This window comes from Lactuca sativa, chromosome 2 (genome assembly GCF_002870075.4).
Source record: "Lactuca sativa cultivar Salinas chromosome 2, Lsat_Salinas_v11, whole genome shotgun sequence".
Taxonomy (NCBI): Eukaryota; Viridiplantae; Streptophyta; class Magnoliopsida; order Asterales; family Asteraceae; genus Lactuca; species Lactuca sativa.
Window position 1 is genome coordinate 213,606,724 of NC_056624.2, and position 23,762 is coordinate 213,630,485.

At 39.1% G+C, this 23,762-nt stretch overlaps 2 protein-coding genes and 1 long non-coding RNA gene across 3 annotated transcripts; 2 read left to right on the plus strand and 1 right to left on the minus strand.

Annotated features, from left to right (window-relative positions):
• Nucleotides 1-203: 203 nt before the first annotated feature.
• Nucleotides 204-994, plus strand: LOC111912197 (uncharacterized). Its single transcript, XM_023907922.3, has 2 exons — nt 204-404; nt 492-994. Exons 1-2 carry the CDS (start codon nt 249-251, stop codon nt 693-695), a joined length of 360 nt encoding a protein of 119 aa, XP_023763690.3. The 5' UTR covers nt 204-248; the 3' UTR covers nt 696-994.
• Nucleotides 995-9,956: 8,962 nt separating this feature from the next.
• On the minus strand, nt 9,957-11,089 carry LOC111912270 (uncharacterized). The gene is made up of 2 exons (XR_008230436.1): nt 10,641-11,089; nt 9,957-10,547 (listed from the first exon to the last, which is right to left on the minus strand). It is a non-coding gene; the product is annotated as an uncharacterized LOC111912270 (long non-coding RNA).
• Nucleotides 11,090-11,171: 82 nt separating this feature from the next.
• Nucleotides 11,172-12,937, plus strand: LOC122196543 (uncharacterized). The gene is made up of 2 exons (XM_042899550.2): nt 11,172-12,112; nt 12,200-12,937. Exons 1-2 carry the CDS (start codon nt 11,741-11,743, stop codon nt 12,401-12,403), a joined length of 576 nt encoding a protein of 191 aa, XP_042755484.1. The 5' UTR covers nt 11,172-11,740; the 3' UTR covers nt 12,404-12,937.
• Nucleotides 12,938-23,762: the final 10,825 nt, after the last annotated feature.

Consider the following 23,762-nt stretch of genomic DNA (forward strand, 5'->3'; position numbering starts at 1 on the left):
TAAGTTTTTCCTTCATCAATTATCCCCAAGCGATGTGGGTTGAACTTTTAATTGTTTCATATCTATGCTTTGCGTCTCTTTCTTCCCCACTTTGTATCTCGTTCTTCCCCACCTTTCTCTCTCGATCGAACAACCCTTGCTCCACTGTTGAATATATACAGGTGCAACCCACCGCCGAGCCACCTTCAATACTTTCATCACTTGCTTTTAATGATTTGAGTGGTGAAATCCCTTCTGGACTTTGGGATATGGAGAAATTAAAATTGTTTGATCTTGAAGCTAATTCGATTCACGGCAGGGAATCAATCGTCGTTCGTATTACATCTGATCATGTTGATTCATTCGTAACTTTTCTTGCTATCACTTATGTCGATCGTTTCCTGTCAACAAACATCAATATACCGGTAATGGTTATACATATTTACTTATATTAAAATTATCTTGTGGAATCAACAATTTAGATTCACTTAATTTCAATCTGATCGATGCAGGTGGTTCTACGTGATAAAGGTTTAAAAGAAAATTTGAAATTGTTCGTCTTCTGTTGGGTTTCAATCGCTTGCAAAAGACATTGTTCAGTCTTCTGTTGCGTTTCACTCCGTTTGTGGATCTCCCTCCGATTCACGATTTGTTTTCGAACAAATAGAGAACTAGAATTTGTATCAATGGAACGCAATAATCAATGGATAAACTAGAAACGATCTCTGTTATGAACCGATTCTTGTCTTTTCCTAGTTTTTTGTAACATGTCATATACCTGATAATTTCGCCTTACCTTGCATGATCAAAGCTTGCGTCGGAGCTCTGAATTTGATATGTGGACAGGTGGTTCACGGGATGGCTGTGAAGACAGGTTTGATCTCAGATGCTTTTGTGGGTAATGTGTTGGTTGCAATGTATGAGAAATTTGAACTTATTGATGATGCAGTTAAGGTGCTCGACTTTTGTCCTCAAAGAAACTTGATCAACCTTCTTAAACTTGCACATTTTATTGTTATAGTCTCTAGGCAATATTAAGTGAAAGAAGTTGTCATAAGCTATCTGGAAGGAGTGATTGAAAAGCTCTAAGCTACAAAATAGATGTGTATAGATGGAAAGTGTTTGAGGAAATGCTTATGAGAATCAAACTTGTAACTAGCTTGCTAAGTGTTTGAGTAAATGCCTAAGAGAAGAAAGTTACAAATTGAAAAGAAAAACAAAATTATGTATTAAATAATTATTATTTCTTAACTTTTTTAGTTATATTCTTAACATTAATGTTATATTTATTAATTTTTAATAAATTTTTTTAATAATTAATGGTCCCCTATTAATCCTTTAACCCCAGTCCACCGCCGAGTTACCGTCGAGCGATTTCTGCAACCTTGGAAAATATATAATCAATAGTTTAAATTATTGAAAATTAATTTTAATATATACAAGTTATGTAAAATGAATGTAAAATTTATTAATATAATTTTATACCATAAGACTCCAATCAATAATTAATCCTAACACCAAATAACAATAGGGTCATTATTTTGTATTAATCACCTAAATTATAAATGTCATGGTATTGTTGGTTTCACATTGGTTGAAACCTGGAAAATAATATCTAAACAACTGTTATGTTGTCCAAATTTTGTTACGACAGATAATAAAATTTAAAAATGTGTTAAGTTTTAGGAATCTCAAATACCATAAGACTCCAATCAATAATTAATCCTAACACCAAATAACTATACGTGTCCAATATCTTGTAATGGGAAGTTTGATTAGGATGCCTAGACCTATTGTTAGGATCCATCATACCCACGAGGCATTCTATATAAGTTACGTTTATTTTGAAAGCTTTATGAGTTAGGATCATTTCGTAAGCTGCATGGAGTATGTTTGTCACAATTCTAAGATCGTACATCTTAGTGGAAATTCCTTTGTGTCATAACCGTTAATTCATTTTGGAACGAGGAACGCCACGTATAAGTTTCGGATCGCATGCTTATATAGGTTGACATCCCGCCACCGGTTGCTAGCTACAACCATCGGTTGACGAGTCGAGTTTAGGCGTTGGCGTTGCTACACGATAAAGTCCCCGAGGATGAGCAAACTTGGGTGTGGATTTTCAGCACTAAAACGTGTAAGTGTTGGTGCAGAGGTGTTCGTCACAGTTCGTTTATGACCTCATCATAGATCACAGGTTTGCCTTGTTACCGTATAGAATCGATATTGAGTTTTTATGGGGTTTTCATTTCGGTGATCATAGCTGAATGAGACTATACGTAGTGGGATAGCTTGTGATTCAAAACGATAAGTGTCAATACCAGAAATTAAATCATATAATACTTAATTAATATCATGTGACACGACTGGACGAGGTTTATTAACTTACAATGAATAAGTTATTTATATAAACCCTTTTTTGTTACACACAAACACAATACTTATGTGGGAAGAGTTTGCCCCACTGGTTAAGTGTAGATTTCTAATTCAAGTAAGGTAATACTTAACTAATACCACGACACGAATTTACAAAATCTCTGAATTTTACATATAAGCTATACGAATGCTTGTGCAAGGTTTCAAGAGTAAATTCGGATATTTTATATTTTCACAAAGAGCGATATGGTTTTCTATTACACGCAACTAGACATTGATTGATCACCTATGTTTATTTTCAAACACCTTAGCCAAGTTGGTTTTACGTGGGTCGAACCACAACTAGACATTGATTGATCACCAATGTTTAATTATGGTTAGACCGGTGCACAATCAAGCTTGGATTCGGTTGTTGGTAGACTAAAACACTTGGAATCCTGAATATTTAAATAAAGTCACAGTTCAATTCGCTTAAGAACTCATGAAAACTTTAGTGGACACTTATGAATACTTAGCGAATATTTACCTAAAATACTCATGAAACTGTAAGTATCATAAACATAAATTTTGTCCAAAGTTTATATCGGAATGCTAATTACTTAACTATAATATTCTACAAATGTTCCTATTAGATATATTTCAAATACCTTGAAACATTCGTGCATTTGCTAATCTTTTCGAATTCGGCTTAGGTATTCCATCAGTCCATCTCGTTTTGTTATGAACCGTCCGACTTATGTTTGAATCATCCAAGTTTAAAAGAAGGGCACCTACACCTTTAAGGACAATGGCATTACCAAGTAGAATTACTAGACGAGAATCGTAAGCTTTGACACCACTTATGCCACGACTTGAGAATAACCATAGAATGTGCTCATGGAAGTGAGATACATAAATTAGCACAAACACTAGTTAAATTAAAGCTTGTTATGAAGATGGTGAAACTACCAAAGACTGAAGAACTAGGAGGTGACAACTCGATTCAGAGAAATCATGATCGGAACAATGAATGAAATCCAGGAAACATCAGTACTGGTGCGTTTCTCGTGCATAGGTCACCGAAAGTCCAATATCGTTGTCTATATGACAACGTTTTGTTTGCGTCACGTCAGGTCCTATACAACCCCCTTTTTAAACGATAAAATAACCATGAACATCGATCTTTAATTATCGACTTAATGCCAATCCCGAGCGGAAGCTTCGACATTATCATAGGTATGAATCGACTACCTCCCCATTGCTTCTAGATCGGTACTACAAGAAAGTGGTACGACCAAATCTACCCATGAGAAAGACATGTTCATTTATGATGACAAGTCAGAGAAAAACCTTAAGATTCCCTCCTACCCTAAAAATCAAACGATGGACTGTTGTAAACTTCTCGGCTCACCATGATTTAATCAAATGTGAAGAATTTAATCAAATGTGAAGGATTTGATCAAATGTGGAAGTATAAGTGAAGACTTCTTCCCATCAAATGAACACTGGAATTTTAACAACAAAAGAGTTTATGCTGGCTGCTACCAGTGATCCTCCAGGAACTTCTTTATGGTAGCCCAACTGTCAACTATGTTAGCACCAAAAGGAAACAAAGTCCAACTTGAAAGATAAGCAAGAGATTGTATCCATAGGTTGGAACAACTATGGTGTAACACACCAATCCTACCTTTCTGAAAGAACATAAAACTTGTTCGTACACAACGACATGTACATAATGGATTGAGGTGCACATAGGTGAAATGAGACGAGGTTTGCCAATGCTTTTGGTTGAATGACATAAATGAGAAATTTATTGTCATCATGATGTGTGAGATTCGCTAACATTGTAATAAGACTTTCATGGTAGCAAATGTCTTGAGCCGAAAAGAACGTAGCAAACCCTGTTGAGTACAAGTATTATTTATGACCGTCCATCCAAACTTACATATACAGTTCAAAAAGTTTTACTTGAGATTCTAAGAGAGAAAAGCTTCGCAAATGAAGCTCTGTGAAGACTGGATAAACATGTTAAGCTCAGGGATGATGGGACGCGATACTTTATGAACCAAATATGTAACCCTAAGTACAGTGAACATGTGAGCATAGTTTTGAATAAAGCTCCAGGTTAAAGTGTCCCATTCATCCAGGCTTTGACCTAATGTGCTCAGATTTGAAAGAATTGAAGTGATGAACATGCATGAAAGTGGAGATTACCATTTGAAGCCTTATATGGGCAAGGGTATTAACCCTCGATATGTTGAACAATGATTGGAGATACGAAACTGAACAAAGAGCATTTAAGTGATATGTTGCACTTTAATCCAAGATTCAATCAAGACATCATAGAAAAGATTGTGTGAAAAGGAGAAACATTTCAGATTATACACAAACGACAAGAGAGTTATGTGAATAAAAGATGTAAGCATGTCGACTTCCAAGTCAGAGACCATGTAAGCTTTAAAATGCCTTCTCTTTTAGATGAGTAATTCGGCTTAGAGAACGAGTCAAGTTAAACCACGAATCAATCGACCTTCGAGATTCTCAGATAGAATTCGGTCCTAATATTTACATCAAGTTATCTCGAAAACAAAACGATGTGCACGACACTTTTCCATACGTCAAATCTCAAGGAGTGTCGGTCCGATGACACACTTGTTATCTCTGTTTCAATGAAGTGAGCTAGGAAACCGTGCGGATATTTCATAATTGGGAAAGTACATGCGATTAAATTCTATATAAAACTCGATGATCTTTAAAACATTTGATTCGGTCGTATTCCAAATTCCTTATTTAGTGGTGACTTGTGGTAAAGTCATATAATGGATAAGTTATCCAATCTAGACCTACACGACTTAAATCGACTTTAGACAGATCACGTATGGATCAAGCGAAAATAAGTCATCACTAACTGTTTTATAATATTTTATCTATACGTTGAATTTTGAGACGAAATTCCATTCAACGGTGGATAATGTAACAACTGGAAAAAAAAAATTGGTTAGAGTTCGGCAAACAAACCACCGCAAAACGTTGTGTATTATCAACCAGTTGTGTTTTATTTTATGTTTAATAAGTATATTAAAAATATTATATTCATAATTACCTTGTATAACATCCCAAACTGATTAAATCGTCTGTCATTGAAGATCGAATTAAAAATCACCAAAAATTTAATACGTAATTCCTAAAGTTTTATAAATCCGAATTTCATACGACAAATAGATAATCATGTAATCACTATATATATATATATATATATATATATATATATATATAGAGAGAGAGAGAGAGAGAGAGAGAGAAATGTCATATATGATATTAAAAAAGCAAGTCTTGGCTTATCTTGCAATTTTGGCAAGTTCATAAGCTATTAAATCTCGATCCATATAATTACATATTATATACATATACAAATATGTCAGGAGTTATATATGAATACATATGTATTTGACATGATTTATTACTTTCAAACAACACCCACATGCTTGAAATCTAATGGAAACATACTCATTACATGAATATGAATAATTTCTAACCACTATATGACTAAAAATTTCAATCAAACCGCTCGTCACACATATATTTTCACAAACTCACTTATACAACACACACATGTACATGACACTAAAAAAGCTATTAATACATATCAAGGCTAATAGCAATTCAACCAAATACATGAATAGATACATGATATTGACCAGTTTTCTCACACACAAAAACATCCACATGTATGAATATAAACCCATAAAACAATACATTGAACTCTCAGGATCACTCCTAAATCTTTTGATACACAAAATCTCATAAAAATCTACATTAGATCACAAATAGCTGAAACAAAACTCTTCCTTCTACAACAATTCAGTCCATCCTCTCTCTCTCTCTCTCTCTCTCTCTCTCTCTCTCTCTCTCTCTCTCTCAGGGTGGAAGAAGATACCACCGGAATTGGAGTTTTCCGACCATCAAAAGGGCAGAAACCCCCTTTTCCCTGTCGTGTGGCACCACCCAAACACCCTCCTGCTTAAGACATCGCAGCTTGCAAATACCCCTATGAGGATTCCAGAGCAACAGCAGCCAAACATCCCCGATTGTTACACCTAATGTGCTCAGATTTGAAAGAATTGAAGTGATGAACATGCATGAAAGCGGAGATTACCATTTGAAGCCTTATATGGGCAAGGGTATTAACCCTCGATATGTTGAACAATGATTGGAGATACGAAACTGAACAAAGAGCATTTAAGTGATATGTTGCACTTTAATCCAAGATTCAATCAAGACATCATAGAAAAGATTGTGTGAAAAGGAGAAACATTTCAGATTATACACAAACGACAAGAGAGTTATGTGAATAAAAGATGTAAGCCTGTCGACTTCCAAGTCAGAGACCATGTAAGCTTTAAAATGCCTTCTCTTTTAGATGAGTAATTCGGCTTAGAGAACGAGTCAAGTTAAACCACGAATCAATGGACCTTCGAGATTCTCAGATAGAATTCGGTCCTAATATTTACATCAAGTTATCTCGAAAACAAAACGATGTGCACGACACTTTTCCATACGTCAAATCTCAAGGAGTGTCGGTCCGATGACACACTTGTTATCTCTGTTTCAATGAAGTGAGCTAGGAAACCGTGCGGATATTTCATAATTGGGAAAGTACATGCGATTAAATTCTATATAAAACTCGATGATCTTTAAAACATTTGATTCGGTCGTATTCCAAATTCCTTATTTAGTGGTGACTTGTGGTAAAGTCATATAATGGATAAGTTATCCAATCTAGACCTACACGACTTAAATCGACTTTAGACAGATCACGTATGGATCAAGCGAAAATAAGTCATCACTAACTGTTTTATAATATTTTATCTATACGTTGAATTTTGAGACGAAATTCCATTCAACGGAGGATAATGTAACAACTGGAAAAAAAAAATTGGTTAGAGTTCGGCAAACAAACCACCGCAAAACGTTGTGTATTATCAACCAGTTGTGTTTTATTTTATGTTTAATAAGTATATTAAAAATATTATATTCATAATTACCTTGTATAACATCCCAAACTGATTAAATCGTCTGTCATTGAAGATCGAATTAAAAATCACCAAAAATTTAATACGTAATTCCTAAAGTTTTATAAATCCGAATTTCATACGACAAATAGATAATCATGTAATCACTATATATATATATATATATATATATATATATATATATATATATATATATATATATATATAGAGAGAGAGAGAGAGAGAGAGAAATGTCATATATGATATTAAAAAAGCAAGTCTTGGCTTATCTTGCAATTTTGGCAAGTTCATAAGCTATTAAATCTCGATCCATATAATTACATATTATATACATATACAAATATGTCAGGAGTTATATATGAATACATATGTATTTGACATGATTTATTACTTTCAAACAACACCCACATGCTTGAAATCTAATGGAAACATACTCATTACATGAATATGAATAATTTCTAACCACTATATGACTAAAAATTTCAATCAAACCGCTCGTCACACATATATTTTCACAAACTCACTTATACAACACACACATGTACATGACACTAAAAAAGCTATTAATACATATCAAGGCTAATAGCAATTCAACCAAATACATGAATAGATACATGATATTGACCAGTTTTCTCACACACAAAAACATCCACATGTATGAATATAAACCCATAAAACAATACATTGAACTCTCAGGATCACTCCTAAATCTTTTGATACACAAAATCTCATAAAAATCTACATTAGATCACAAATAGCTGAAACAAAACTCTTCCTTCTACAACAATTCAGTCCATCTCTCTCTCTCTCTCTCTCTCTCTCTCTCTCTCTCTCTCTCTCTCTCTCTCTCTCTCTCTCTCTCTCTCTCAGGGTGGAAGAAGATACCACCGGAATTGGAGTTTTCCGACCATCAAAAGGGCAGAAACCCCCTTTTCCCTGTCGTGTGGCACCACCCAAACACCCTCCTGCTTAAGACATCGCAGCTTGCAAATACCCCTATGAGGATTCCAGAGCAACAGCAGCCAAACATCCCCGATTGTTACACCTAATGTGCTCAGATTTGAAAGAATTGAAGTGATGAACATGCATGAAAGCGGAGATTACCATTTGAAGCCTTATATGGGCAAGGGTATTAACCCTCGATATGTTGAACAATGATTGGAGATACGAAACTGAACAAAGAGCATTTAAGTGATATGTTGCACTTTAATCCAAGATTCAATCAAGACATCATAGAAAAGATTGTGTGAAAAGGAGAAACATTTCAGATTATACACAAACGACAAGAGAGTTATGTGAATAAAAGATGTAAGCATGTCGACTTCCAAGTCAGAGACCATGTAAGCTTTAAAATGCCTTCTCTTTTAGATGAGTAATTCGGCTTAGAGAACGAGTCAAGTTAAACCACGAATCAATGGACCTTCGAGATTCTCAGATAGAATTCGGTCCTAATATTTACATCAAGTTATCTCGAAAACAAAACGATGTGCACGACACTTTTCCATACGTCAAATCTCAAGGAGTGTCGGTCCGATGACACACTTGTTATCTCTGTTTCAATGAAGTGAGCTAGGAAACCGTGCGGATATTTCATAATTGGGAAAGTACATGCGATTAAATTCTATATAAAACTCGATGATCTTTAAAACATTTGATTCGGTCGTATTCCAAATTCCTTATTTAGTGGTGACTTGTGGTAAAGTCATATAATGGATAAGTTATCCAATCTAGACCTACACGACTTAAATCGACTTTAGACAGATCACGTATGGATCAAGCGAAAATAAGTCATCACTAACTGTTTTATAATATTTTATCTATACGTTGAATTTTGAGACGAAATTCCATTCAACGGAGGATAATGTAACAACTGGAAAAAAAAAAATTGGTTAGAGTTCGGCAAACAAACCACCGCAAAACGTTGTGTATTATCAACCAGTTGTGTTTTATTTTATGTTTAATAAGTATATTAAAAATATTATATTCATAATTACCTTGTATAACATCCCAAACTGATTAAATCGTCTGTCATTGAAGATCGAATTAAAAATCACCAAAAATTTAATACGTAATTCCTAAAGTTTTATAAATCCGAATTTCATACGACAAATAGATAATCATGTAATCACTATATATATATATATATATATATATATATATATATATATATATATATATATATATATATATATATATATATATATATATATATATATATATATATATATATATATATATAAACGTATTTGTAGAGAAATGTCATATATGATATTAAAAAAGCAAGTCTTGGCTTATCTTACAATTTTGGCAAGTTCATAAGCTATTAAATCTCGATCCATATAATTACATATTATATACATATACAAATATGTCAGGAGTTATATATGAATGCATATGTATTTGACATGATTTATTACTTTCAAACAACACCCACATGCTTGAAATTTAATAGAAACATACTCATTACATGAATATGAATAATTTCTAACCACTATATGACTAAAAATTTCAATCAAATCGCTCGTCACACATATATTTTCACAAACTCACTTATACAACATACACATGTACATGACACTAAAAAAGCTATTAATACATATCAAGGCTAATAGCAATTCAACCAAATACATGAATAGATACATGATATTGACCAGTTTTCTCACACACAAAAACATCCACATGTATGAATATAAACCCATAAACAATACATTGAACTCTCAGGATCACTCCTAAATCTTTTGATACACAAAATCTCATAAAAATCTACATTAGATCACAAATAGCTGAAACAAAACTCTTCCTTCTACAACAATTCACTCCATCCTCTCTCTCTCTCTCTCTCTCTCTCTCTCTCTCTCTCTCTCTCTCAGGGTGGAAGAAGATACCACCGGAATTGGAGTTTTCCGACCATCAAAAGGGCAGAAACCCCCTTTTCCCTGTCGTGTGGCACCACCCAAACACCCTCCTGCTTAAGACATCGCAGCTTGCAAATACCCCTATGAGGATTCCAGAGCAACAGCAGCCAAACATCCCCGATTGTTACACCTTGATTTCTTCCTTCCCTGCAATCGAACAAACCCCCAAAACAACCACCTGATATTTGTTTCTTCTTTCCTTCACCACCCATTCAATGTTGCCTCCTCCCTTGTCAAGCAGTCAAACCCAAACACTGATCTAAACCTATAGATTAAACTGCATTAATTTACAGTCTAAATAAGAAGAAGAAGAGGAAGACGACCTGTAATATTCAAGCAAACCGCAAAACCCGAATACCTGCCCTTCTTCCCGTCGAACTTCACTGCCAAACACCCCACCGATCGCAAACCCCATTGATCAACGACCGTTAATGCTCTTCATGACCGGCCAAAGACCGGAGACCCCCTTTTCCCCTCGTTTCCTTCTCTACTGTTCCCGTCGACCACAGAGCTCCGAGGGTCTCAACTTGCTGCTACCCCTGTTTAAGGCGTCCGGACTCCCCATCGGACCTCCTCCCTTCGCACCTCACACAGCCAGCGATGAACGATCGAACCTTCGCCGCTTCTCCGTTCGTTCTTCAGTCTAGTCGAACCCCGAAGATGAACCGTCTCGCTGTCGGTCGAGGAAGTTGTGCCTACGAGCCTTCGTGTTTTCCGTCTCTCTGTGTTCGTCCATTGCCTTCGTTCCCGTTCCTTCTCCGTTGTCCCTTTAAAGACGACGCCCCTTTGTGATGTTGGAGCCTTTTTGATCGACTGTATCGGGACTTCAATCAGAAATCGGGTTTCGATTTTGACCCAGCCAAAAGTCAAGGGTAACTCAAAACTTGTATTTAAATTAAACAAAACTAACCCTCACTTGACCAAGCTTTATCAAATCAGTCCCAATCCATAAACAATGATTCCATTTATTCAAAATCAACCCTTCATTTGGTATTTTTTCTTACCAAAACAGTCCTAACCATCTCTAATAAAATTACCAAAAAACTCATATACTTTAGCAAAGTTGCAAATCAGTCCCCGATAGTACCAATTTATTACGAAATAGACCCGAAAGTGTTTAAAAGTTCAAGAATTGTGGATTTGCGGTTTCTCACGTCAAACTTCTCAAAGAAACCGAATTCGAACGATTGCAACGCTTGGCGATCTCTAACCGCCTACGAATAGGTGTTAGAGGGTTAGCTAGTCGTTTTTGATCAATATCGGTCAAAGTCGGTCCTAATTGGACAAAATCGGACCAACTCGAACACCAAGTCAGACCAAAATCGGCTCAACTAAGTCTAAAAGACCCACAAGCTCAAAGGAGTCGGCTAGCCCAAAGCTTTGTTGGGTTTGATTATCAAAGGGGCTAGCTCCCCTTTTTATAGAGTAAGTTTTGCCTTCATCAATTATCCCCAAGCGATGTGGGTTGAACTTTTAATTGTTTCATATCTATTCTTTGCGTCTCTTTCTTCCCCACTTTGCATCTCGTTCTTCCCCACCTTTCTCTCTCGATCGAACAACCCCTGCTCAACTGTTGAATATATACAGGTGCAACCCACCGCCGAGCCACCTTCAATACTTTCATCACTTGCTTTTAATGATTTGAGTGGTGAAATCCCTTCTGGACTTTGGGATATGGAGAAATTAAAATTGTTTGATCTTGAAGCTAATTCGATTCACGGCAGGGAATCAATCGTCGTTCGTATTACATCTGATCATGTTGATTCATTCGTAACTTTTCTTGCTATCACTTATGTTGATCGTTTCCTGTCAACAAACATCAATATACCGGTAATGGTTATACATATTTACTTATATTAAAATTATCTTGTGGAATCAACAATTTAGATTCACTTAATTTCAATCTGATCGATGCAGGTGGTTCTACGTGATAAAGGTTTAAAAGAAAATTTGAAATTGTTCGTCTTCTGTTGGGTTTCAATCGCTTGCAAAAGACATTGTTCAGTCTTCTGTTGCGTTTCACTCCGTTTGTGGATCTCCCTCCGATTCACGATTTGTTTTCGAACAAATAGAGAACTAGAATTTGTATCAATGGAACGCAATAATCAATGGATAAACTAGAAACGATCTCTGTTATGAACCGATTCTTGTCTTTTCCTAGTTTTTTGTAACATGTCATATACCTGATAATTTCGCCTTACCTTGCATGATCAAAGCTTGCGTCGGAGCTCTGAATTTGATATGTGGACAGGTGGTTCACGGGATGGCTGTGAAGACAGGTTTGATCTCAGATGCTTTTGTGGGTAATGCGTTGGTTGCAATGTATGAGAAATTTGAACTTATTGATGATGCAGTTAAGGTGCTCGACTTTTGTCCTCAAAGAAACTTGATCAACCTTCTTAAACTTGCACATTTTATTGTTATAGTCTCTAGGCAATATTAAGTGAAAGAAGTTGTCATAAGCTATCTGGAAGGAGTGATTGAAAAGCTCTAAGCTACAAAAGAGATGCGTATAGATGGAAAGTGTTTGAGGAAATGCTTATGAGAATCAAACTTGTAACTAGCTTGCTAAGTGTTTGAGTAAATGCCTAAGAGACGAAAGTTACAAATTGAAAAGAAAAATAAAATTATGTATTAAATATTTATTATTCTTAACTTTTTTAGTTATATTCTTAACATTAATGTTATATTTATTAATTTTTAATAAAAAGTTTTAATAATTACTGGTCCCCTATTAATCTTTTATCCCTAGTTTACCGCCAAGCTACCGTCGAACGATTTCTGCAACCTTGGAAAATATATAATCAATAGTTTAAATTATTGACATTTAATTTTAATATATACAAGTTATGTAAAATGAATGTAAAGTTTATTAATATATTTTTATATTAAATATAAAAATATAATTCAATATACTAAGTTATGGATTTTATTGCGATAAATAACACGATCGACTTCGGAACTTAAGGGTCGTTATTTGCGACATGGTATATTGTATTAATCACCTGAATTATAAATGTTATTGTATTGTTGGTTTCACATTGGTTGAAACCTGGAAAATATTATCAACACAGCCGTTATGTTGTCCAAATTTCGTTACGACATATAATAAATTTTGAAAATGTGTTAAGTCTTAGGAAACTCAAATACTATAAGACTCCAATCAATAATTAATCCTAACACCAAATAACTATAGGTGTCCGATATCTTATAATAGGAAGTTAGGATTAAGATGCCTAGACATATTGTTAGGATCCGTCATACCCACGGGACGTTCTATATAAGCTACGTTTATTCTGAAAGCTTTAAGAGTTAGGATCATTTCCTAAGCTGCATGGACTATGTTCGTCACAATTCTAAGATCGTACATCTTAGTGGAAATTCCTCTGTGTCATAACTGTTAATTCGTATTGGAACGACGAACGTCGGGTATAAGTTCCGGATCGCATGCTTATATAGGTTGACATCCCGCCACCGGTTGCTAGCTACAACCATCGGTTAACGAGTCAAGTTTAGGCGCTGGCGTTTCCTACACGATAAAGTCCCCGAGGATGAGCAAACTTGGGTGTGGATTTTTAGCACTAAAACTTGTAAGTGTTGGTGTAGAGGTGTTCGTCACAATTCGGTTATGACCTCATCATAGATCACGGGTTTGCCTTGTTACCGTATAGAATCAATATTGGGTTTTTATGGGTTTTTTTTTTAGTGATCATAGTTGAATGAGACTATAGGTAGTGGGATAACTTGTGATTCAAAACGATAAGTGTCAATACCATAAACTAAATCACATAATACTTAATTAATATCATGTGACTCGACTGGACGAGGTTTATTAGCTTACCATGAATAAGTTATTTATATAAACCCTTTGTTGTTACATGCAAACACAATACTTAAGTGGGAAGAGTGTAACATCCCGAGTTCAGAAGTGCAAGTTCAGGGTTCAAAGTGTAAATGTGAAAGGGCAACTCGGCGAGTTCATGGGTGGACTCAACGAGTAGGGTCGCGACTCTGGTCGCGTGTTAAGTGGCCAACTCGGCGAGTAGGCGCTAAGTGGAGAAAACCCTAATTTCGGAGGATGAGCCCTATATAAAGGACATTATACCCTCTCCCCAGCCTCTTTACCCTCTCTTGAAGTCCAGAAAACCCTAAGACACGATTGTGAGGGATTTGAGTGCATTTGAACCTTGGAGAAGAGATTTTGGAGGAGATCTTGGAGAGTTAGGGGGCTTGGAGCAAGGGGCTTTGCTAAGATTCGGATTTCTCTTCTGTTGGGGCTTCCTTTTGAGGTATTACTTCGTTTCTTGGGCTGTTATTCATCTAGTGTAACATCCCAAAATTCAAGACCAAAAATTTCTTTTTAATAAAACATTACTTTAACCAAATACATCATTCGAAAACATAATTTGAGAATAAGTTTTCAAAACACATGTTTATTATCAGAGTAAACATTCCCAGGCTAACTAATCTATGGTGTGTGCCATGCGATCACCCCAAGCTCCTCCCTCCGCTACCGGAAGTACCTGAAAACAAAACTGAAAACCATAAGCACGAAGCTTAGTGAGTTCCCCACCTTACCACATACCATGCAAAACCATATACTGCACATACTGGGCCACGCCCGCTATCCTGGGCCTCGCCCTCTACTTTGGGCCTCGCCCGCTACAACGGCCCCGCCGCTCCAGGCCCCGCCTGGCTTCGAGCCCCGCTCGGATACATATCTGTTTCACTTAGGCCTCGCCTGTCACAGGGCCTCGCCCACTAAAATATAATAGCACATAAACATATCACATAACATTACATGAACTGAACATATACTAACAACTCTTGCTCTAAGGCCTCGCCTATCTCTGGGCCCCGCCCGTGTCCTGCTACTGATGAGTCATGGAACCTCGGCCATACTCCTGCTGATAGTGAGATACAGGCCCAGCCCACCCTCACTCCTTTCCTAACTTGGGCCTCGCCCCTACTCTGCTGCTACTGAGATGTGGAACACCATCCACACTCTGCTATTGGTGAGATACGGGACCTCGCCCATACTCACCTCCCTACCAGGCACATACAAGTATCACACAGACAACAAGTATAAACTATCACATAGACCGCTCCTTGGGCACCCGCCCTATATCATTAGACCTCGTCCGAATATCATACTAGCATACTGTGCCTAGGGCTAACCCCCGAGTCTTCTACTCATAACTACATGGGCCGGCATGGTGGCCGTAGACCCATTCATACAAAGGGAAGCTCACCTGATACTGCTGAACTGCTGCTGCTAACCCCATTGACCGCTACCTGACCACTGACTCCGAACTACTGCTCCGCTAGCTCCCCGAGCTACCAATATCAACATAACACTTAGTCTAATTGACCTTCAAAGGTCAACCAAGCCAACTCTGGTCAAAGTCAACGTCCTGGTCAAAGTCAACCTTCCAGGTCAACCCTACTCGTCGAGTCACCCTACTGACTCGCCGAGTTCATAAGTCCAGAGTCCTTCCACTCGCGACTCTACTCGCCGAGTCAGCCCCTGACTCGCCGAGTCTACTGATTCCCGATTCCTGTCCTGTCCAACTCACTGAGTCCTAGCTCAACTCGCTGACTCGAGACTTACCTCGAAGGGTTTGGGACCACGCGACCTGACTCGCCGAGTCTAAGAACAGACTCGCCGAGCACACGGCAATCTTCATCCAACTCGCCGAGTTGTTCATCCAACTCGCCGAGTTCATGCCTATCTTCATCCGAATCGACGAGTTGTTCATCCCACTCGTCGAGTTCCTCCTCATCTTCAAGCTACTCGCCGAGTCCACTCGAAGTACTCGCCGAGTCCATTAAGATCCACTTACATGCAGAGGACTTCCGAGTCATGCATGGACTCCAAACTGTAGATCTACCCTTCCCAAGCCTATTCCCCACGTAAAGTTGCAAACTTTACGTGTAGAGAGGGAGATCTAGGCAAAATGCACCAATAACTAGGGTTTAAGACCAAGAGGCTCCAAAATCCACCCAATGGCTGATACTTTACGGGATTCTAAACCAACACAAGCATGGATCTGAGGTAGCAACCTCAGATCTGGACCTCAAGCTTGAAATTGATCTTAGGCATGGCTTAAAAGCCCCAAAACTCATAACCAAAGAAGATCTAAAGGAGGGAAACGAATTGATACCTTCCAATGCTCTGAAATGTTCCCCAAACTTCAGATCCAAAGCCACTCCTTGATGCTTCAAAGATTCCCACTTCTTCTTCTTCTAAATCACTCAAAAATGGCCAAAAGCATGAATCATCACAATGGGGGCTTAGGGTGCGGCGTTCTGGGTGTGAGAGACAGTAAAGGAGCCCTAGGAAGAAGATTGAGACGTTTAAATAGGCTCCAAGCCCTGAATTTAGGGTTTTCCTCGCACAGACCAGACTCGCCGAGTCCACTTGGCCGACTCGCTGTGACATCCCCAAAATCTCGGCCAGAAAAGACCGATTTTCATTTATGCTTTTAAATATTTTCAGAGTAAATCCTTTTGATTTGAAAGAGTTGCGGAATTTGTTCCCAAAAACAAAACATGATAAAACATTGTTTACCGAAGCATTTCATAAAAGAAATGTATTTTCATTATAATCAAAACTCGGGGTGTCATGTTCCGATACAGACCAATAAGCATAAACGAATACATTACAAGTCATATAACAAATATAAACATATGCAGACTTGTAAACAAAACAACTTGATGGTTCATCCATCTCATGCCCTTCCGCCACTACCTGTAATACAATTTAAAACTGAGTGGGTCAGGCTTGGGAGCCTGGTGAGCATATAGGGTTTTCAACCCACAATAAATATCATATTTAATTTTCACCAACCAACAATAACCCAATTACCCATTCCCGTTATTCTCACTTTAATGTCCCTAAAACAACTAACATAAGGGACCTAGTCTAAGAATATTTCATCGGGGCGACAACACATGCTTCGGGGGTACCTCAGCAATATAAGTCAAATAAGGCAACCATGAGGGGGATGGAGTACAGCGAATGAACACCCAAGTTCATTAACACCTACAGGTGGCGAACCTGCTAATGTTTCCACAAGACTGTCTAGAATAGCCAGTGGTCGTCATCTAAACTCCGCTAGATGACTCAATCAAACAACAACGAGGCCTCTCATCTGTTTATTACACCCCAACTGTCTATCCATGTTCTACCCAACATATTAGTAGATAAAATATACATTTGTATACATAGTTTAAAGAAAACCTGTATAGCATGCTTTAATCAACACATATATCACATAACAGATGAGGCACACACACACATAACACATATCTCATAAAGAAATAAGCAGATCTATAAGACAAAAGAGAGTGAATACTCATTCACACGTAACACAACCAAATATATACACATAGCACGTATTTTTATATAAAATACTTCGTATTATTGTATTAGAAGAAAATAACTACACACTCACACTTATAAACAACAATATAATTAATACACTCGAACCAAACTCGTATTATTATTGTGTTTAAGAAAGTTAGTATACACTCACTTGATCAGAAGACGATCGGACAGCACTACGGCTTATAAAAGTAGTAATCCACAGCAGATCTGGAAGATCTTCACAAAAATCGAACTTCTCGCGGGCAGAGCTTCGACTCAGGAACCGCACTTCTCGGGATCTTCGGGGTCTCGGGACTTGCCTCGGGGCTATAGTATGATACCGGGACTTCGGGATAGCTTCGGCACGAAAAATGATGCAAAAGACTAGAGAGAAGAGAAGAAATTGAACAACAAAGAAGGTTGTCTTCGGATCCTTTATATAGAGGCTGGAGCCTCGGAGTACGCGGGGCGTACTGCGTTACGCGGGGCGTACTGCCCAAAACGTCATTGCTTACGTATCCGAAGTGCTCGAGTGCGAGTGTCGACATCCCTCGGAGTACGCAGGGCGTACCTCGGATCAGATCGGTGACTCCTTCGGATAATGCTTCCGAATTTTGATTTAAATATAAATACAAAATGATTAATAAACTTCGGAAATTCATAACTTCTTCATACGAACTCCGTTTTCGACGTTCTTTATATCCACGCGAAGGTGAGACCACGCTCTACGACTTTCGTTTAGACTCCGTCGGCTAATTTTGACTTTATTTTTATTAATTATTTTTAATAGGCCGGGACAGAAACTTTCGTTATAAATTCATAACTTCTTCGTTTGACGTCCGTTCTCGCCTAACTTTTTATCGTTTCAATACCAACAATGAGATCTTCAATTCTCATTTAGATTGCTTCGGCTAACAACCGCTCGATCTCAAATCGAGTAAAACAGGTTGTATATCGCTAAGCCGGAACTTTGATAAATCATAACTTCCTCATACGAAGTCAGATTTGGGCGTTCTATATATATTCGGAAACCTCGTTTCAATTACTACAACATTAACCAAAGATATTAAGTTTATTTTACACTTAAATTTTGACGCTTATTTTTATTCTTAATTAATCAAACCACATAATTAAGCAATTAAGCACAAAACACATAATACTCAAATAATACACTTTTATTATTTCAAAACGGGTTACAAAGGTTAACCTAGACTATTACATTGCTAAAAGTGGCAAGCCCGGAAACACAGGCGTTACACTCACCGAGTTGGTCACTTACTCCTCGACCGGGATCCCGCTCCGACTCGCCGAGTCCTTCCTTGGACTCGCCGAGTCCCTCCTAAATTTAGGGTTTCCTTTACTTTCTTGGCTTTCAAAATCTTGGGTGTTACATCTAGATTCTTCATTTTTGGAATGTGTGGAAAGTTTAGCTTGTGGTATTTCGAGTTTAAAGGCTAGATCTAAGGTTGCTACCTCATATCTGGAATGGAGAAGGTCCAGAGTGCATTAAAGTCCCTGTTCTTGAGTATTTGGTGAAGTCATCTTGTCCCAAACCCTAGCCCTAGAGTGTAAAAAGCCTAGATCTCTTTGGATTCACGTAAAGTTTGCCACTTTACATGAGGTCCAAACTTCTTCTGGTTGAGCCATGAATCAGTGAGTCAAGGGAGGACTCGGTGAGTTGAGTGCGAGGGGACTCAGAGTCATGGGACTCGGCGAGTCGAGTCGTGGATTGGGGAAGTTATGAGCATGAGGACTCGGCGAGTCATCGGGTTGACTCGGCGAGTAGAGTTATTCAGGAGGTTGACTTTGACCAAGGGTTGACCAGTTGACTTCCAGGGGCATTTTGGTAATTGTTGGATTTTGTTTGAGTTCAGTGTTGGTGTTGGCTAGTGGTGGAGATCGTATCAGTGGTCGGAGCATCTTGGTCTTATCTTTCAGTCGACAGTTGCGAGGTGAGTTATCCTCACTTTATCAGCAGGGTCTAAGGCACCAAGGCTGGCCCTTTATCGGATTGAGATCCGGGTATTTGTTGTTATGTTATTACTTTGATATGCTTGCATCCTGGTAGCTGAGATGGTATATGTTAGAGACCTGGTTAAGGTCGGTATCCTGGTATTTAGGATGATGCTATGCTAGTGACCGGTTAGGTCGGTATCCTGGTTAGGATGATGATATGTTATGTGATCTGCTAGATCGGCTTGTTGACTGTGAATTGTTATATGATTGTATGTTTATGTGCACATGGTTGTTGGATTGGGTTTGGGTTGAGGCGGGTCCTGCTTTGTGCTATAGGCCAACATACCCAGGGCGGACCGGTTATTCCGAAGGCCCAGCGAGCGATCCAGATAGGTTGTAGGCCCTAAGAGGGCAGACCAGACGTGCTGAGGCTCGGAGAGTGGACCAGGCCGACTGAAGGCCCAGTGCGGGCGGACCAGTCATACTGTAGACTCAGAGAGTGGACCAGGTGGATTGAAGGCCCGGTGCGGGCGGACCAATCACACTGCAGACTCGATGTATATGTCTAGACTCGGAGGGTGGACCAGGTGGACTGTTGGCCGGTGCGGCAGACCAGTCACACAGTAGACCCAAAGTGCATGACTGTTCTGTGTTATGTGTTCTGTGTTCTGATATGATATGGCATGTTATGCGTGTATGGTATATGTGGTTGGTATTTTGGGGGTATCTCACTAAGCTTTCGGGCTTACAGTTGTGGTTTAATGTTTTTCAGGTTCTTCAGGAGACCGTGGCAAGGCAAAGGCATGATCGTACCGCTCCTCATGGTTATGTTTTGTGATGTGGTTCTGGGAAGACTCTGATAATATTTGTATTGAAAACCTTTTTGTAATAACATTATGAAAATGAGTTGTTTTTGAAAAGTTAAAATTGGTTGAAATTTTTTGGTCGTTATAAAGAGTTTGCCCCACTGGTTAAGTGTAGATTTCTAAATCAAGTAAGGTAATACTTAATTAATACCACGACACGAATTTACAAAATCTATGAATTTTACATATAAGCTATACGAATGCTTGTGCAAGGTTTCAAGAATAAATTCGGATATTTTATATTTTCACAAAGAGCAATATGGTTTTCTGTTACATAAATTGGTACTCAAAATCTTTATATAAAAAACCTTTTTGGTCATGAGAACCGTAAAGATTTATTATAAATTTGATTTACTTATATACTCTACAAATGGTTATTTTTTGTTTTGAGCAAACAATATTTTTAAATGAGTATAAATACACTTTTAAAACTCATTTTATTTTTATACTTTTGATTGAAAGACACATATTCAGAAAAGCTGGTTAACCGAAGAATCGTTACAAAAAACACTTTTGGTTATAAAAATATATAACGCGTACCATTTTGATGGAAGAGGCTCATCGATCGAAATTCTCGATCCATCCCGGGGCCATTAAGATGTATTTGGACTTGAAAAGGGAATATTGGTGGCCCTGTATGAAGAGGGATGTTGCATGGTTTGTAGAGAGATGCTTGACTTGTCGCAGGGTGAAGGCCGAGCACCAGTGTCCACATGGCAAGCTACAGCCATTAGAGATTCCCGAGTGGAAATGGGAACAGATTACCATGGACTTCATCACCAAATTGCCGAGGACCGCGAGGGGTGTTGATGCAATTTGGGTGATTGTGGACAGATTGACGAAGAGTGCTCACTTTCTAACCATCAGTGAGAGCTCTTCCGCGGAGAGATTGGCAGAGATATACGTGAGGGAGGTGGTATCGCGGCACGGAGTGCCAATCTCGATTGTCTCAGATCGAGATGCACGTTTCACTTCCAGATTCTGGAAGAAGTTTCATGAGGAATTTGGTACAAAACTGTATTTTAGTACCGCATACCACCCACAGACTGACGGGTAGAGTGAGCGAACGATCCAGACGCTCGAGGACATGCTTCGAGCATATGTGATGGATTTCGGTGGGAGTTGGGACACGTATTTGCCCTTGGCAAAGTTTTCTTGCAACAACAGCCATCATTCGAGCATCGGCATGCCGCCCTTTGAGCTGTTGTATGGGAGGAGGTGTCGGACCCTTATTTGCTGAGGAAAGGTAGGGCAGCGTGTGATGGGTAGTACTGAGATTGTGCTTCAGACGACAGAGCAGATCCAGTAGGTCAGACAGAGGTTGTTGACATCTTAGAGTCGTCAGAAGAGTTATGCGGACAAAAGTCGGTCCGAGCTCGGGTTTCAGGTTGGCGACTTTGTGCTCCTGAAGGTCTCTCCTTGGAAAGGAGTGATCCGATTCAGGAAGAGGGGCAAGTTGGGGCCCCGATATATTGGTCATTTCAGGGTGATCGAAAGGGTAGGCAGGGTAGCCTATCGTTTGGAGTTGTCGGGAGAGTTGGGTCAGATTCATGACACTTTCCACGTGTCGCAGCTGCGAAAGTGTATAGCCGACGAGTCGGCAGTGGTGCCATTAGAAGATATTCAGGTGGATGCGAGCCTGAATTATGTTGAGAGACCGGTGGCGATTAGGGATAGGAAGATCAAGATTTTGAGGAACAAGGAGGTGCCTCAGGTGCAGGTCCAGTGGCAGCATCAGAAAGGGTCAGAGTTAACTTGGGAACCGGAGCGTGAGATGCGGGAGCAGCATCCAAAGTTGTTTGCAGAGTGAGACTTCGAGGGCAAAGTCTGATTCTAGTGGGGGAGAATTGTAACATCCGGGTTCCCAGGTATTATAATTTGTTCTTTTATTTTTGGGTGTTGTGGGGAGACTCGGCGAGTTGGCGTCTAAACTCGTCGAGTATGGTCGCGGATTCGTATGCGAGTTCACAGCTGGACTCGGCGAGTTCATGAGTGGACTCGGCGAGTCCACGTTGCTTAATGAAACCCTAATTTCCAGGGTTTGAGACCTATTTAAAGGGTCATGGGGCCGTCATTTGTGGCCACCAACCCCCTAGAGAGAAACCCTAAGAGATCTAGAGCGTTTGTGAGGAGGAGAGGCTATTCTTGATCCTTTTGTGGGTGTTTTTGCAAGAAGGAAGTGACCAAGGCAAGAGGAGGCTGAAGGAGGTGCGATTTTGGTGGGTTTTGAGTTCATAGAGTTTGTATTGAGGTATTTTTCTCGGACTTTCTTCAGTTTTGGTGTTGATTTTTAGTGTTAGGGTTTTCTAACCCTTTTTGAGGCTGATTAAATGGAGCCTTTGGTCCCTTCTTGAGTTTGTGTTCTAGATCTGGACCCAAAGTGGTCCAGAGGCCTTAACCCTTGGAGCTTTATGAGTCATTTTGGGAGCCATGAGCTTGGGATGTCATTTTTGGGGCTAAATCACCATTTTGGACCATTTAGATGTTATATGAGTGCCAAGGTCCGAACTTTAAGTGATTATCATGCTTGGGGAGGCCAGATCTATGAATATATGGAACATATCTGACCTTAGGAGTCGTTTGGAGTTTGTTCATGGCATGAACTCGCCGAGTCTCAAGAACAGACTCGGCGAGTAGTATGAAGGTTTCCCGTAAATCACTCAGTGGGTGGACTTGTCGAGTTGGGGAAAAACTCGGTGAGTCAGGGTGAGTCAGGGGGACTGGAGTTCAAGGCGGAACTCGCCGAGTTGTTCTTGAGACTCGGCGAGTTGAGTCGGGGTGGCCCCGCGATTCATGCCAGGTGGAACTCGTCGAGTCAGGGGAAGTACTCGACGTGCCAAGAGAGGGACTAAGAGAATCAGTGGACACGTGTAGACTCGCCGAGTCACCCTAGTGCACTCGACGAGTCGGGTCAAAGTTTGACCGTTGACCTTGTTGACTTTTAGGGTTGAGTACAGTTGTATTTATGAGAGTATTTACTTTATGTGATTAGGCGGAGGCTAGATCACATTTCTACCGAGTCAGACGCTTACCGAGACACCGAGGTGAGTCTTCTCACTATACGTTACCTAGAGTGGTATATTGTGTGGACCAGAGGGTCTTATGTGTTATGTATGAGATTATGTGCTATGTGTTATATGTATGATGTATGATGTTATAGACCGGACCGAAGGGTCCAACGATACCGACCAGGCCGGAGGGCCCAACGAGCTATGACCGGACCATAGGGTCCAACGAGCTACGAGACTGGAGGGTCCCGCTGAGACACATCGACCGGGAGGTCGTATTA

What these genes read in the sequence shown, in the direction of transcription:
- LOC111912197 (XM_023907922.3), top strand. Translation starts at nt 249, where the DNA reads ATGGAGAAATTAAAATTGTTTGATCTTGAAGCTAATTCGATTCACGGC. An exon ending in CAACAAACATCAATATACCG is followed by an intron (nt 405 to 491) that starts GTAATGGTTATA and finishes TGATCGATGCAG; the next exon opens with GTGGTTCTACGTGATAAAGG.
- LOC122196543 (XM_042899550.2), top strand. Translation starts at nt 11,741, where the DNA reads ATGTGGGTTGAACTTTTAATTGTTTCATATCTATTCTTTGCGTCTCTT. An exon ending in CAACAAACATCAATATACCG is followed by an intron (nt 12,113 to 12,199) that starts GTAATGGTTATA and finishes TGATCGATGCAG; the next exon opens with GTGGTTCTACGTGATAAAGG.